General features: G+C 39.2%; 2 protein-coding genes across 5 annotated transcripts; one reads left to right on the plus strand and one right to left on the minus strand.

Annotated features, from left to right (window-relative positions):
- Nucleotides 1-5,227: 5,227 nt before the first annotated feature.
- timm13 (translocase of inner mitochondrial membrane 13 homolog (yeast)) lies at nt 5,228-6,911 on the plus strand. The gene is made up of 3 exons (XM_044129415.1): nt 5,228-5,474; nt 5,702-5,770; nt 6,550-6,911. The coding sequence occupies exons 1-3, from the start codon at nt 5,355-5,357 to the stop codon at nt 6,646-6,648; spliced, it is 288 nt and encodes a 95-aa protein (XP_043985350.1). The 5' UTR covers nt 5,228-5,354; the 3' UTR covers nt 6,649-6,911.
- Nucleotides 6,912-8,463: 1,552 nt separating this feature from the next.
- tmprss9 (transmembrane serine protease 9) lies at nt 8,464-16,599 on the minus strand. Of its 4 annotated transcripts, none has more exons than XM_044129405.1 (17): nt 16,258-16,599; nt 15,594-15,685; nt 14,994-15,195; nt 14,412-14,539; nt 14,264-14,331; nt 14,004-14,179; nt 13,884-13,928; nt 12,937-13,050; nt 12,671-12,836; nt 12,313-12,587; nt 11,898-12,040; nt 11,261-11,546; nt 11,063-11,176; nt 10,818-10,986; nt 10,465-10,730; nt 9,739-9,875; nt 8,464-8,906 (listed from the first exon to the last, which is right to left on the minus strand). In XM_044129405.1, the coding sequence occupies exons 3-17, from the start codon at nt 15,124-15,126 to the stop codon at nt 8,745-8,747; spliced, it is 2,382 nt and encodes a 793-aa protein (XP_043985340.1). In that variant the 5' UTR covers nt 15,127-15,195; nt 15,594-15,685; nt 16,258-16,599; the 3' UTR covers nt 8,464-8,744. The 4 variants fall into 4 exon arrangements, with proteins under 4 accessions (XP_043985340.1, XP_043985342.1, XP_043985341.1 ...); XM_044129407.1 differs by lacking the exon at nt 16,258-16,599 and adding an exon at nt 16,073-16,087; XM_044129406.1 differs by lacking the exon at nt 16,258-16,599 and having other exon boundaries at nt 15,296-15,606.
- Between the last annotated feature and the right edge of the window lie 331 nt (nt 16,600-16,930).

The raw sequence follows: 16,930 nt of genomic DNA on the forward strand, positions 1-16,930 counted from the left end.
TTTGTTTCATGATTTGCTTTTTGTAAATTCCTGCATGCTTCCTTTGCCAAAGCTGCAACATTTTTACCCACTAAGGCTACAAAGCAAATAAAACACAAAGTGCTCAGAAAGAAACCAAGCACAATACTGTCTTTGAAATGCACTGAAATCCTGGCTTGCATTACAAAGTAATGAGTCTCTTGATCATACATGTGACACTTCAAAGACATCTAACTCACAGAAACGCTGACTGAATTATTCAGGTTTTTCCAGTTAGAAGCTAGATTGTTCTTTATTTACATTAAACCAAGTTTCAACACCTGAATGATACATCAAAGCTGCACACTCCCAAGAAAAAAATCCTAGTGATTGCTTAAAAATGGTTTTGAATGCAAAAACTGTTGTGGTCCCAGTGTAAAAGATGCAAAGTATTGTTAGACATAAAAGTTGAACTTGCCCCCTTATAGATTCCTTAATTTTTCTTCTTTTTTGTTATACTTGCATATTTCAAATCATCAAATGCTGAGCAAACAACCACCCTGGTTTCATTTTTTACATGAAAAATTCATTGCACCTCTGAGTCTAGTAACTTGGTGTGTTACCTTTGCTTGCAACAACTGCAAGTATTGGTGATGCCCATGAGCCTTATCCATTGATGTAGAGAAATGTTGACCGACTATTCTTTGAAGAAATGCTTTAATTCCAACACATTGGAGGGGTTTTTTTGACTATAGTGCATATCAATCAGATATGTCTCCTTACCTTTCAGAAAGTTAAACTTTTGTCTCATTCCAAGGAATGTTTCCCAAAAACATTTTGCATTTTATATGTTCACGCAATGTTTTGCTGGTTTCTTTGTCCCCTTTGAAATCCTCCGTAAGGGTGGCAAATACAGTTCCATGTGATTCTGTGTCCTAGATGTCTGTCATCTTGTGATTTTGCAAAAAAATTAATCTCAGATTACTTTTCGCATTTTTACTTAAGCGCTAAAAAGGACATTAGGATTGCGTGCACTCATCGGCTCAACTAACTCCACACAGGCCTAACCAACATTCTCAATGATCATATGATTGCAGGTTAAGCTTTTCTGAGGCGCCTCAAATTGCTTCTTTAGTGAAATTCCCAACATTTTCTGCAGGATATGAGTGCTTGTGAGGTTTTAAAAGAACTTTTTAAAGAATGTCCCTGCATTTCAGGCAGGCTCCCAGAAGAAAACGTTAACGCCTACTTGTAATCCATCAAATTCAGCCTGCACATACAAAGAAATCAAGAATCAACACTGAACAACAGAAGCTTGTGTTTATGTTGCAAAGTGCATTTCAAAATAAAAGGTGTGTCAGATTTCCCTGAATATTTTAGTGACAGATATCTTTAGGTATTTGAAAAATTAAAGCTATCTCTGTTGGACTATGCCTGAACTTGTCCACAAGTGTATTTAATGTCATGAGAGAAAAGCTGTATTTAGGTGCGCCAGTTCCTCTATTGTGCAACCTGCTGCTATGGTTTACTGAAGGAGCACAGTCATTAGCAGTACCTGTTTTTCACGTTTTGACAAGTCATTAATACACTTCAAAGCAAAAAATTATATTATTTGCTTATTTAATGAACATACATTTTGGGAGACCCTTTTTTTTTTTGCTCTAAGCTGAGTGACCCACAGCAGCAGGACCCCAACTTGCAGAGTAGATTCCACACTTCTCAGGTTTCCCCTTCCCGTCTACGAGCTCCTCGCTCCCTCTTACTGTCACTCAGCAGCTGCTTCTGAAACTTCAAAGCTTCTGCTGTTCCTCAGCTGTCACAGTTTGTGTGGATGAGAAGCATGTCTGTTTTTCAGTAATCTCCATTTTCATACTCTGCTTCTCAGTGTTTTCACAATGATAGCTTCCAATTTCAGTGCTAGTCATGTCAAATTATTATGCAGTCCTGCAAAAGTACTCATACCTTTGAGCTGTTCCACATTCTGCTGCATTACAACCACTACCCTCATTATTTTTAGTGTGATTTCATGAGACAAACACAAGGTAGTGCATAACTGAGAAATTAAACATATAGCTTGCATTTCTTTATGAATAAGATTCTTAAAAGTGAGACATCCGTTAGTATTTCGAACCTAATGCAGACTAGAGTAAGTAAAGTCAAATAATAAAATGTTAACTCTGGAGGAGCTAGTGGTCCACAGCTCTACAAATCTGCCATTTATGGAGAAGTGACCATAGAAAAACCATTATTGAAAGAAAGTCATAAGTCTTTTACTTTTTGCCACAAGTCAGTATAGGGGATCCAGCAAAAGAACTCCCATGTCAAATGGGATCAAAATTGAACTTTCAGAGTTTGGCAGAAAACTAACATCACATATCGGCTTGAATACACATCAGCTGTATAGTGTAACATGATGGCAGCCTGATCATGTTTCCACATTCTCTAGTGGAAACAAGAAAGCAGCAATGATGTGAAGAAGGATACAGCTAAATACGGGACAAAGCTGAAAACATTTGTTAGATGCTGAAAAATATTTCAGGCAGAGGTTAGAGATGCACTTTACTGCAAAAGAACATTCCCTAAAATAGAGTTAAATTAGAATAGTTAACTTTAATACATGTACATGGTTGTATTTGAGCAGACGAGTAAAAATTGAGACCTAAATCCAGCTATGAATCTGTGGCAAGACATGTTCAAGGATTCCAAAGCTTAAACTTTGTCTGAGTTTAAGCTATTTTGCAAACAGAAAAATGGGCAAATTTGTGGAAAGCTGATTGAAGCAGATCTCACAAGACTTAGTGCTGTAATTTACTTGTGAAGCTTTAATGCAGATGTAAGAAATGTATTTGTAAAAACCTTTAACAGAACACATCATTTATCTTCATAATTACGCCCTACTTTGTCATATTCAATCAGATAAAATCCTTACAAAATGTATTGCTGTTTCTGATTAAAGCAGGACGAAATAAAAAAAAAAATAAAAACACTGGGTATGAATCATTCTGCAAGCATTGCACTGCTTCACACTTGGAGGTCCCTACCGACAGTCAGGGTGTAACTTCAAAGCTCAGCATCAGTAACCACATACTCTTGTAATTTATATTTTCATAACCGTGGCCGCCTGGCCTCACTGGAGCCTTGTCTGAAAGCTGACTGGACCAAATGCTTTCATACACACAAGTGGGCCTGAAGGAGATTAAGATTTTAAAGAGATTAGAATAATGAACTCATGATTATAATCTTGGGTTAATTCATTTTGGTGCTCTATGACCCTCCCCCTCCACCAGCCAAACCCTTCTGAGGACTCTGTGCTTGTTCCTCTATACAAGCATTGTGTAACTGTTCATTAAATACTCAAAGGGAGGCCCGCCTGCTCATCAGACCCCCCACAATTATCCCCTAATACCCCTACGAGTCTTCACTTCACCACTGTCCGTTTGGAGAACAGTAACCGTTACTTTATTGTTGCCAAAGGGCTCACTGCGCCACATGTTTGTTCACTCAAGCCAGGTGGTCTTCCCACTGAGGTCAACGTCTGAAACATAAGGCGAGGAGACTTTATAGGGCTCGTCTTCCCTCCCAAGCTCTCAGCAATGAACAAATAAAAAGTTCAAATCATTAAAAAATGTTGAATATTTAGAGATTCTTTAATGAATTGTGGAAATATTGGTGTTTAACTGTTTGCCTTTATCCCAAATAAAAGATAAAGGGTTTCCTATGCTAAACCATAGGAATGTTTAAACTCAGTTTATAGATGTTTGCAATGGATTAAAGGTAGCATCCCTAAGCAGGCAATAAAAGATATCAATGTTTTGTGAACAATACAGCAGTATTTGTTGGTGCAACATTTAGAAAAATGCTCAACAGGATTTTATTTTGCTCTGATTTGGCTGTGTGGAGTGTGTCTCCACCTTGTGGTAAATGTCCAGTAACGCGTGTACTTGATGAGGGTTTGAGATTTGGATTAACTCATAACTACACATACAGAGAACTTTGTTAATCTCTGGACCTTCTGACTGTGCAGAACAAACAATAATCATTAAAAAACTGTTAGCACACAAATAAGTCCCACTTTAAGGCTTTACTGACAAAAGTATTGAGTTTTAGAATCATTAAAAGTCATCTTCAGCAATATGTCTCAAGGACTTCTGAACCATTTGCAATCTTTTCTTTGAAATTTAGCTGCTTTTTAATTGATTTTCAATATAGTACTTTACCATCTGTTACACTGAGAGGTGTGGTGTGGAAGGAAAGAAAAAAATCAGCAAACTTGGCTGTACAACAAACAAAGCTGGTTTATTAGGCCTCCAGCAACTGTGCTATGATGCTGGAGTCCGTCCCTGCTACAGCCAGCAGTCCACCTATATACTGGTTATCCCCACCTTCTCAATTTACCCCCAGCCAATCAAACTCCATCCATCATACTCCTTCCATAAAAGAGCTGGGTTTGAGGCGGGCCTCTTCCTTTGCAGGGTTCCAAGATGGCCACTGCAAGAAAAACACCCAAAAAGTAACAAATATTTCACAGACAAAGAATCATATCCACACATTCTAGAATTCAAACATTACAGAAAACCTTATTGTTTCTTAACACAATCTTTAAAGAATATTATAATGTTTTCTGATGTTTTAAGCAATAAAACATTCCTGAATTCAGCAGCATTAGCAGGGCTCAGGGGAACTTAACTGCATCCTGAGGAGGTAATTCAACCATTTGATTCATGTGTGTTAGACCATGGGACATGTCTAGAAGTTGCAGGACTTCAGCCCTCAAGGCCTGGATTTGAAGACCCCTGACCTAAAGCAGGCAGGGCAGTGTGCTTTATGGACCAGGGTATGGAAACACTGTTTTAACCAAGAAATAAATTCAGACTGACAGAATAGCTCATCAGCATAGCTGTTGAACTATTACTCAGTATTTTTGGGATATCCTCCAAGAGCTGTCCTGGACAGCGAGCCAAATGGCCGCTATCAAAAGGTGCAACCATTTGGGGTGACTCTGCTAGCTTCCTTTTCATTGCTTAAATATATATATATATATATATATATATATATATATATATATATATAAATATAAATATATATATATATATATATATATATATAAATTGAATATATATATTCAATTTATTTTTATTTTATTTTATTTTTTTAACAGCTGATGGGTATAAATAAGACAAATGTTGAATTACTAAAAGAGGAACGTTACTTTGAGTCTATTTACAGAACTTCATTTCCCATGATGCAAAGTACTTTTTTTGACGGAAATGACAAATAACGTCTTCCTTCTTTGTCAAGGGCACTGGAAACTGTATGAAACCTAGCAGCCGTAGTCTGCACGTGTAGCCGTAAACCAGCTTAATAAAGTATCTGTTTTGAACCGGACACTGGTGGAGATGGACGGGTTCGGGTCAGACTTTTCAGCAGGAGGGTCCGGCGGTAAAATAGACGCCGGGACCATCATGGAGCAAGTTAAGGTCCAAATCGCGGTGGCTAACGCTCAGGAGCTCCTGCAGGTAAACCAATGGATCTTTGATGCTAAGCTAACGAGATACAGTTAAGCTGTGTGTTACGTGTGATTGCCACTGCAAATATATTTTGATACAGCCGATAATTTGTCAGCTAGTATAGAAAGGAATGTTTTAAAATAATCACTGGTTTTAATATAGAATATAGGTTTGCTTGTGTTACCCACTCTGAATGCCTGTAAAGTGTTACAATGACCACTGTTTTTATGCTTCAGAGAATGACTGATAAATGCTTCAAGAAGTGTATAGGAAAGCCTGGAAGCTCATTGGACAATTCTGAACAGGTATGAGTTTTAGAGATGGCCAAAGTTGTTGTTTTTTAATTACACCACTCACCGACTCAGAAGTTTGTATAAACTTTTTGTATTATTATTTTTGTTTAGTTTAGATGATGTAGTTATGATCGCGATGTAACTGTGTAATATCTCCCCTGTGCGTTTGGTTATTTCTATATCTACTCTGCTTACGGTGCAAGCTAGCTAAGCTAATAGGGGGACCGCAAGAGCATAGAAATGATCTCAAAGCGTCAAATTTGTAGCTGATGTTTAAGGTTCATTCTTTAAACTATGCCTTATGAATATCACATTTTAATAAGTGTTTTTTAAATTAAACATTTAGAAGGATTTTAAAGAAGTTGCAATGTGATTATACATTACATAAAAGTAATCACATTTAATGTTGCTGCTTCCTGTGTCTTATTTTCAATGCACACTATAACAATAAGTTAATCCATTAATTGATTAATCACTGACTCCTGACATTACACTGAAACGTTCAATTTCACACATGACCGTCAGACAAAAGAAATCCGAGAAATATCCTCATCTGAACAATTGATTTGGTTCATAATAATGCAATAATTAAAAGTTTAGCTTTTTTTCTTTGTCATAACAACTAGTGCTGCACAGTATTTCAAATAGCAACCTTCATTGCAATATATATCTGTCAAAGGAATTCAACATTGATAACAATAAATCTTAGGGCTTTCTTTGCCCTTTAAAAACAGAACTTAAACATCTCTCTTACAAGATGCTGCACCTGTTTTGTTTTTTTTCCCTCTCAGAAATGCATCGCCATGTGCATGGACAGATATATGGATGCCTGGAACACTGTGTCCCGAACATACAACTCCCGGCTGCAGAGAGAACGAGCTCGAATGTGAAAAAACTTCAAAACACTCTACCTACTTCTCTTTGTTGGGTCGCTGCTGCTAGAATGAGGACCAGCACAGTGCAGCACTGGAGCAGGTGTACGTCGTCAGCAGCACAACACCCCCTCGTCTGTCACAGTCATAGACAGATGAGGCCTGTGGACTCTGACCCGTAACAGAATCTTTGTGGACATTTTTATTTTTACTTTTGAGGAAAAGTTTGCCAATACAGTTTAATTATTCCTGTCATATGTATTAAATGCAGTAACAGATGGTGCAAAGGCTGTTGTTTATCTGGGAAAATGATTGGACTGGACAGAAACACTTTACATGCTGACAAGGGTACATTGAAGGACAAACAGAAGAAAATGAAGGCACACAGGTGAAGCCCTCTAATCTAAACCCTGTTAAATCCCCTCCTAGAACTTATGTATTTACACTCTATAAATCACACATGCCACTCAATATCTATACATCTTTTTAATTGATTTCCCCTCTAGTTATACATTCGCCTGCAGCTACATCCTCAGACGCTCACAAATCTGGCTTAGGCTAAGTTGATTGACAGTTGATGTGTTAATGTTATTGGATAAAGCTTGCCAACTCCTTCAGTCTGCAGGTGGAGAGGATTTCACCTGAAATCCTGTCTCAGAATGCCATTGGGGCTCTGAGCTAAAACATAAACAAGCAAAACTTTTGACCTAATTATAATAAACATAATGTGGTCCTGTTGGCAACATTAACTGTAACTTTAAAGTCTCACAACTGACATTCACAGCCCTCCAGCCAGCCTATATCAAGCTACAGCTGAAGAACAAAACTGTTTTGTCTGACATGTCTCCTATGTGTTACTCTAGCTGCTGCCCTTCCACAGTGGTGGGCTTGTTTCAGCCGGGCTCTGCTTCACACAGTCAGGATACAGCACTGTTCTCAGCTCTGTGTGTGTAGCTGCTCAGGCATACAGGGAAGTACAACCCACCTGCATAGTTTGAGTGAGAGAAGCCTCTAAGCACCGACTGCAGAGGAATTGTGTGTAAAAAGAAATTATTTTAATTGGAAAAAAAGAAATAAAAAAATAAATCTGGTTAATCAGATATGCGTCTCATCAAGTATGCTTGAAAGAACACTACAAGTTTCATTTATAAAGCTCAAGTTAGTCTAAGTATTTTTTACACACACTTTCCCAAGAAAACCCATCTTGTCTTAAAAGTACGACACTGAATTTCTAAAGAAAAATAAATGAACCTATAAATGAACAATACACAGTTTATCAACAGCATTGAACACCAGCTGAATGTTTGTGCACCCCAGACCTCTGTAACAACCTCAGATAAATTTGCTAGCTTAGCTGGGATAGATGAGTAAAACGCCTGTAGCATCTTAATCTCACGGAAAACTTAAAAAAATCTAACCTTTTTCTTTTTTATATATATATATATATATATATATATGTAAATTACCTCTAAAGATGAGGTACGGATGCAATCATATTTAAGAAATGAGTAAGAACTATAATATTACTGCACATCCCATTGTTGCACAATCAGGTTGCAATCCAAATTTGGAGGCCATATAAAAAATTTTTTTGTGCTATACCTGAGACATTAGTATTGTGTAGAAAGGTGCAACTTTGCAGGAATTCAGAACATCCCAATAAATGTCAAGATGCAGGGATCTCCAGCATCACGCAGCACTGCAATAAGCAGATCCATGCTGATCAGTGGTTTTTAATGCTGAGGCTGGTCAGTGTACTCTCAGAAAGCCACATGGTATAAAAATAAAAGAAACAGCACCCTTGTATTCATACCTATCAGGAAAATAAATAAGTGTAATAAATAATTTTAATCATGCAACTGTTAGTAGTGAGGTACCCACAGCAGATGATTGCTTCATCAGTACATGTTGAATGATCCAGGTTAGGCTATTGCACAGTGTTGCAAACAGCACCCATGACACATAGGTCAGGGTTTTGTTAACTGAGGAAATGTTTATCTGCCTTTTGGTATGACTTTAGTTCTTGTACAGTATGGGAACGTGGAGAAGATGCATCAGTAAAATCCACTGTTTCCGCAGGTTTTTCCTCTACAGACAGTTTTTTTCCTCCCTCATCAGAAAGGTAGGTGTGTTGAAATCCATTTCCTGACAGAGGTCACCCGAGTATAAACCCCTGGAAAACCAGTTCGTCCACATCCGTGTCCCCAGCTGGTCACACCAGCGATAAACCACGGGCCAGAGTGATGGCGGCACGTCAACGGCCCACCAGAATCCCCCTGGAAACATCAAGAGTTTGGTTATTTAAACCAAAATACAAATGGCCTCATTTTTAGGTCTCTGGTAAATAAAAGGAGAACTTTGGGCTGTTTGTGGCACCTGACTGCAGTTTACAGGTAATACAATGAACATTTGGAAAAACTAGAGCTATATACATTTTTTTTTTATTATTTTAATTTTTTTTTTTTTTCAATTGAAAATATAGTGGAGTATATATACAAGAAGTATATATTTTCAGCAATCAGATTTTTAGCTTTTGTTCTAATTTTCAACTAAATATGTAATGTAATAAAACACCAAGTAATGAGACGTTTGGAGAAAAATTATTGAAGCCGTAAAGGAAACAGCATGGTCGGGTTACATACTGCTGAACTTCAAACCTATCAGTCTTTATGATCAACTTTTTGAGGTTTTTTTTTTTTTTTACAGAGCTGTATAATTCACATAACATAATTAAAAATGAAATTATGTGACCAGGTGCTTTGACTAAGGACAATCAAAGGACAATTAAACAAGGTTAGATGTGCCTAAGGAGATTCAAAAAAGCCAACTTTTACCACATTCTTCTTTCTTCTCTAATGTCTTGCGACTCCATTCTGCCATATTTGGGTTTCCAAAGTCCTAGAAACCTTTAAGGTATGAAGGGAGAGCTTCACTTTGCTCTCACTGAACTACTCAACCACTGTTTAAAAAAGGGCCCAACTTTCCAGAACCCCTGAGAGCTTCTTGTTACTGCCCAGAAACTGCCAAGAGTGGACCACCCAGAAGCTTGGCATAAAAACAGGCACCGATATATTTCTTTTTAAAATGATATCACACAGTGTTTCGTACCAGGCAGGTGTCCCGTCCTCCCTCCATGAATCCGGCACACATCATGCTGGGAGTCAGCACGTTGCCATATGACAGCTGACAGTCTTCCTGATCAATGATGTTCACGGCAGCTTTCTGCAGCAGGTTGGTCAGAGAGCCTGGGGGAAATAATTATCCTTACTGGATCAATATTATTAAAAAAATGGCACTAAAACTTCAATGTAGCAAATATAATGGTGTTTTGTAGAATATACCACTAATATTTAATAATAAAAATTAGAAAAAATATTCAAACCCTTCATCCAGTTCATCAAATGGAATATGAGTGAATTTATTTTCAGTTTTAATGATTATTGTGACAAAATTTCATATGCTTAGTAATACCTATTTAAGGTGAAATTACCTCTAACGTCATACATGATAACCACAATATTTATCGTAATATTTATAATTTGGACATACATAACCTTAAATTGTGCTAAAGTGCTTCAAACACTTAATCAGCAATGTTGCTAGACATTACTGATTATTTCAAACTCTTGAGGATAGTTTTTGGTGTCATTTTACCAGGTAAAATTTCAATGTGGGAATTACCTTTTCACATAGGGTCAGTTTGGCTTAGATTGTTTTTCTTTTCAGATAATAGTAAAAATAATAATTTTTATGGATATGCAGGAATTATTTTATTATAAAACTTGTTTGGTTATCAAAAACATGCAACATAAAAACGTTTTGTGTGACTCTCACCTCCTTCCTTCATGGATCCCCAGCCTGTGATGTAGCACTCCGAGTTCTCCAGGAAGAGATGCACCGGCGAGGGAAGACACACCAGCTGGATGGTGTAGGACACCGGGGCCTGGACTGCCAGCTCCACCAGAGCCACATCATGGTCCATGTTGGTGCCATTGAAAGCCGGGTGGATGATCACTCTCTGTATGGGAATAACCAACGCACCTAACCCAGACCGCAGCACAGACCCGAGGCTTACAGCCCACTCAGTGGGGCTAGAATCACTATGGATGAAAACCATAAAATAAAACTGTTAGTTGAGGCCTTTTATTATGATTAAAACATGTTTATTTTATTGGAGATATTTGCACCTGTTAAAACAGTGTGCAGCAGTCAGTAACCACTTCTTGTGAATGAGCGTGGTGCCACAGCGATGTTGTTTCTGGTACTGCAGACTGCCAGTCCACGGCCACTCTCCCCGCCGAGCCGTGACTCCACCTATGATCCGCTGAACGCCCAGGGCAGGACGAACACCACAGTCTGGAGCAAAGACACAGCTCAAGAACCAAGTTGTCAAAACCCAACATTCACTGTGTTTTACGCCCATAAACATTACCACAGTTTTTCTCGTCGGCTTCATTGGGGCAATCAGGGATTCTGTCACACTCCGGGTTGATTTTACTGATGCACAAACTGGAGCCACATTGGAAGTTCTCACTGCAGTTTGTGGCTGGAATACATAAAAGTATTAATGTCATGGGCATGGGATTATTTGTAATAAGAAATAAATTCCCAGTTTTGATGGCCACATTACCAGGTTGAGGGACTCCAGCAGGTTCATCTGTTGCCAGGCTCTGTGGCATTGGGAGGCTCCCAGAGGACTTACTGGTCAATGGGGCTTGTATTGTTGGAACAGGCTTTACTTGATCATTGACCAAAGCTGGATCTGTGTATTTTAGAATAAAGTTTCTGAGCTTGGTGACGCGGGCATAAACTCCAGGCCTGTTGACCTGGGCACAACCCACACCCCAGCTCACCACCCCAGCCAGAAAGAACCTCCCTGGTCCGCCCTCGCACACAAGGGGCCCTCCAGAGTCACCCTGCAGGTCAGACACATGGACATGGGTTTAACTGAAGAAATCCTGTCAGAAGTTTGTCTGGCTAAGCCACGAAATCTTAATTTGAAATTTCTGAATCTTATAATGTTTTCTTTACAGAGGCTAATGGCCATTGTTAGTTTCTGTAGTTATTAGCCACGGTGTTCTTATACAGGACAATTTCCTATAAGAAGTTGTCCTTATTAAGATAGCAGATAATCACAACAATAGTTTTGTGTGACCCATAGGATTTGTTTTAGGAATGAATCACCTTTGATCCCAGAGATCGTCAATAAATGCTGCAGGACAAAATTGGAAAATTAGAAACTCCACCTTATGTGAGTTTCCACTGACCTGACAGGAGTCCACCTTCCCCTGCAGGAATCCAGCACACATCATTTTGTGAGTAATGGCACCTCTGTACACTGACGACTGATTGCACGCCTTGGAGTCTATGATCTTAACCAACGCTTTCTGCAGCGTATTGGGAACATGTGCTGAACAACAGAAGAAGGACACAGTGCAAATCAATACATGACTTGGTAAAGTAATAAAGAATTTGCAAATAAGTTTCTATTTTTAATTAGTGTGCGCATGGGAAAAATAAATGCAGGCCAAAAATACAATACTTATTGAAGGAACACTGATGTCACAAGGCAATATTTAGGACAATATGTTGCTATAAACATAAGTCTAATATTAATGCTAGTTGCGTTCTGTTTTAAATTATAAATTTGATGGAATAAAGTGTTTGCATGCGCAAACTCACTGCTAAACTGCTGCAAAGCGCCCCACCCAGACACAATGCAGCTCTGACCGGGCTCAAAGATGTGGGAGGGAGGGGGAATGCAGACAGGCTGGATGTAGGAGTTGAAGGTGAGGGGCATCTCCAGCTCCAGGACAGTCACATCGTTGTTGCTGGTCATGGGGTCGTATTCAGGGTTGACAATTATCGACTTGATGTTAATCGTTTTCGACTCGGCCTCTATGCCGTTGGCCAGCTTGGCTCCAACCAGTGCTGTCCATTCACTGGGATTGCTGGCACTGAAATGAGAAAAAAATACAAGCCTTGGAATATGTTCGAGATGGATAAATATAAAATAAATAATCACACACAAGTAAAATACCCTTCAAAGCAGTGTGCTGCACTGACGATCCAGCGCTCGTTGATGATGGAGGCTCCACATGTGTGCCTCCAGTGGTACCTCAAGCTGACCTGCCAGGGCAGCTCGCCTTGGCGGGCGTCCTCACCACCAACTATTCGACTCCCCATTGCCGGGCGTAGGCCGCAGTCTGTTCAGGATCAACAGGAGGAGATCTGTATTTGTAATGCATGCTGCGTTTTCTGCAAACTGTGCCTGCTTACAAACACTTGTACTCGGAAGCTGCTTACCACAGCGAGCCTCATCGGATGCATCTGCACAGTCGGGGATGAAGTCACACGCTGGGTTTTTTTTGGTAATACATTCCCCGTTTTCACAGGTGTAAGCGTTTTCTGGACACCTTTCTGAAAATCCCAGATGCAAGAGAAGGAAATTAGATGAGAGTGGAAGAGAGTGACTTCGTAAGAGAGACAGACAATAAAATATTTTAAAAGGAATCCTGAAATCGTAAGAGAAGAAGCAGAAGTTAGATGTTGTCTGTTAAAGTATTAATTTCTCTTGATTTTTTTTACATTTTATTTTGTTACAACCACAAAACCAAATGTTTTTAATCATGGTTTAAAGGAGTAAATATTATGAATGGTTTTCCAAAATGAAAGCATATAAAAATGAGGAGTTCATTTGCATTCAGCCCTCCCAAGTCAATAGTTCATAGTACAGACTCATGCTGCAATTACAGCTGAAGGCTTTATGGGACTGGTGTACAAAAACATTCCACATCTACAGATGTAAATCTGAGCCCATTCTTTTCCCAGACTGTCAATTTAGTGCTACAGTTATGCCAGGCAATGAACATTACTCTGATTTAAACTTCTTCACAACTTTCCCACTAAGTTATCTTCTGTGTGCTCCGGTCTCCATTTTTCTGTCTGTTAACTGATGTAACTTTTCTGAGTTTTTCCTGCATCACTTCACTTTCCACGTCATAACTGTACACTATGTCCTTTATCAGCATAAAATCCTTCCAAAAATTATGAAGGTTTGTGGTTGTGTCCCATGACAAAATGTAAAAAGTTAAATTGGCAGGAGTGAAGGCTTATACAGGCACGGCAGACTTAATGTATTTTAAATCCAAATTTTTGGGTGAAACAAACAATTAAAAAATAAATTAAAATAGAATATTTCAAAAAATTCAGAGATTTTGAAGTCTAGAAAAACAAAAAATGTAATAACTCACCTATCATCTCATCTCCAATTACATAAAACGACTTCCCACTGGCTCCTGTTGGAAATGAAACATTTAGCTCTGATATCCCCTTTTCTCTCACTTGCTCATCATCATCATGATGATAGTTACCCAATAAGACAATAGTGCTGGACTGTCCAAACCCAGGCACCTCTAGTGGTTTCCCATGCAACGCCGAGCTGAGCCCTGCTCTCAGCAGGTCTCGAACAAAGTTATCTGAATACTGCTGTATTTTGGATACCCTGAAGAACAGTCTTAATGTTGCCATCACATCACCATGTATGCTACTGTAAAAGAGAGAAAAATAAGCACACTTCAGTGTGTTATCATATTAGACAGTTTCTCTTGGTTAAACTACCTCTTTTACTTACCCAAAAGCAATAATGCTGCAGTCATAATAATGTTTTGATATCGATGAGGCAGTGAAGATATCTTTAACCTGAAATAGCAAAATAAATTACAATGTTATCCTTCTGCATAAATGTTTCTGTTTTTACCATATGACATTTCAGCCCTCACTTTGGACTTTAAAGCTGAGGAAAGTATTATAGAGAAACCAGAGTTTCCATCCTCCAGATCAGGACTGTACTTGAGTCCCTTCAGCTCCACGGTCTCCAAGAAATCGTGCGGTTCCTCCAGCAGGTATGCTGTCAGCGAAAGAGGGGAAATATTAGCAATGAGTAGTTCACATCAGCTGATGCGCAATTCCACCAGGTGTTTCCAAATTACAGTTTGCCAGTAGTCAGAAGGAGCTGAATGGGGAAGTGGATAGTGAGGGGGGGGGCTCTGTGAGGCAGAAGCTTGGCTTGGAAAAGGTGGCGGGTTGTGAAAACAAGCATTTAGGGACCTCCTGAATGGCTGCCACTGGAGACTTAATGATTTCTCAAACATCCAAGAAAGAACCAAAGCAACTTTCCAGGTATGTTTTTGAAGAGGGAATAACATTATAACATGTAAAAAAAAAAGTCAATTTTACATAGTACCCTTAATGGGGAGTCCAATTTTTCTTATAACTGTATAACTGGTGTCAAAGGAACAAAAAAACAACAACAACAACTATGTTTTGTGATTAACATAACTATAAAAACTCTTGTGACTCACCAATAGCGAGGCCTGCAAAGATGCCAACGATAAGGAAAAGGATGATGCAGACTGCAACAATGCCTTTATGACAGCCGGTGTTGGAGGGTGAAGGTGACCACGACCCTCCACTGCCATCCTTACTGACGCCCATCTTGGACTCCCAGCTCCAGCCTCACTTTCAACTGTCTTCACAGTGAAGGATGCATAAAGTGAACCGAGCCTAAGGATAAAACAGAAACACAGTCAAATAAACCAGACTTGAAGAGATTTCCATAAGCAGCCAAGACACAGATGAGACAAAACGGAACTTTGTAACCTACATGTTTAATGCTGTTTAGCTGATGTTGCATTTCCCCCTGAACACACCATCCTCACAATAACACATGGTGTTAGTAGCATCATGCTAAGGGGATGCTTTAGACCAGTACAAAAGAAGAAGGAGGACAAAGTTGATGGGAATAAAAGAGGGGACTAAATACAAGGTAATCTTGGACAAAAACTTATAGGAGGCAGCAAAAGAGTCATGACTGGAGTGGAGGCCCACCTTCCAGCAGGATAATAACCCTTAACATGCAGCCAAAGCAACAATGAACCAGTTTAGATCAATGTTTCTCAAACCTGTTCTTTGGAGGTTTCCTTCCTGCAACACACCTGACTTAAATAAAGGATTGATTAGCAGGCTTCATCAGCACCGGATGCATGCCGAGGCTCTATAACATGAAAGACCGTGGGTTCAGAAACACTGGTTTAGATCAAAGCATATTCATAAGTTAGAATGGCCTACTCAAAGTCCAGACATTTATTTAAGAATATGTGAGTATTTACATTCTTCATTTAATCAGACCTAGCTTAAAAAAAATTCACAAGAATTTGTAAGGTATTGAAGGGAAAAAAATTTTTTTAAATCCCACCCAGTAGGAAAAGTATTTCAAATCAAAAACTAGAGAGCTTTATTTTGTTTGATAAAAAGGCCGGGTTTTAAATTGCAATGTGCATCTTTCAGATAAACAGAAAATAATCTGAAACATGAAGCTTAATTCTTATACATCTTTTTGAAACAGCTGATTGAAAAAACAGGAAAACTCTTGAGAACAAACCACTAAGAAGTGCAGGCAGAGGTCTGCGTAAAGAATACCACAGAGGCCATGATGTTCACCAATAAATGGACTAGATGTTCCCAAACCGTTTTTTGTTTTTTCTGAATGTCTTTCTACGCTCATTGACTGAATGAGGATCACCTTGAGCAATAACAAAAACAGCCAGGACTTTCTGCCGCACTCACCTCTTTCTTCTGTCATTACTCCGCTAGGCAAAGACAAAGATGACCCACAGTTCTCTCAGAAGCAGAGGCACAGATGGAGGACAAGGGGGAATTGGGCCTATCAGGTCTGCTATTTGTTGCCCCCAAGTTGGGGGTGGGTCAGGTCCTTATGCCTCAGGAAATTCACCGTTCCTGTTTACTCCAACAGGTTCAATTCAGCCTCAGAAATCCCCGCTCAGCTCTCTGTCCATCCGTCCTGATCCTGTTTGGTTCCACCCAGGTGTACACAGGGGTTCCTCCTGTCACCTATCACCTCCCATAGTTTGTTGGAAAATTTAAAACGCCCACTAATCCATCATTACAATCAAAACTGTGGTAAGTAACAAAAAGCAGGTATATAGTGTAGCTCCTTGCCTTCCTCCAACAGAACAGCTTGTGCTCTATTGACACAGCGACTGAGCAGCAGAGGAGGGGCGACGCCTGAAGGAATTTGGCCTTTTTATTCCACCATTTTTATTCATAGGTCCTAAAAACCCATAAGACTTCCAGAGGAATAGATTCTGCAAGTAGTACAAATGACATTCAAACAGAGGCTCCTCTTTAAGAAAAAAAAAACTCATCTTATCCACTAAGACATCAATACCAATGTTATCTTCAAAGGAACAATCCAAAAATAAGCATTGCTACCTAATAC

The sequence above is a fragment of the Gambusia affinis genome, linkage group LG10 (genome assembly GCF_019740435.1).
Source record: "Gambusia affinis linkage group LG10, SWU_Gaff_1.0, whole genome shotgun sequence".
Taxonomy (NCBI): Eukaryota; Metazoa; Chordata; class Actinopteri; order Cyprinodontiformes; family Poeciliidae; genus Gambusia; species Gambusia affinis.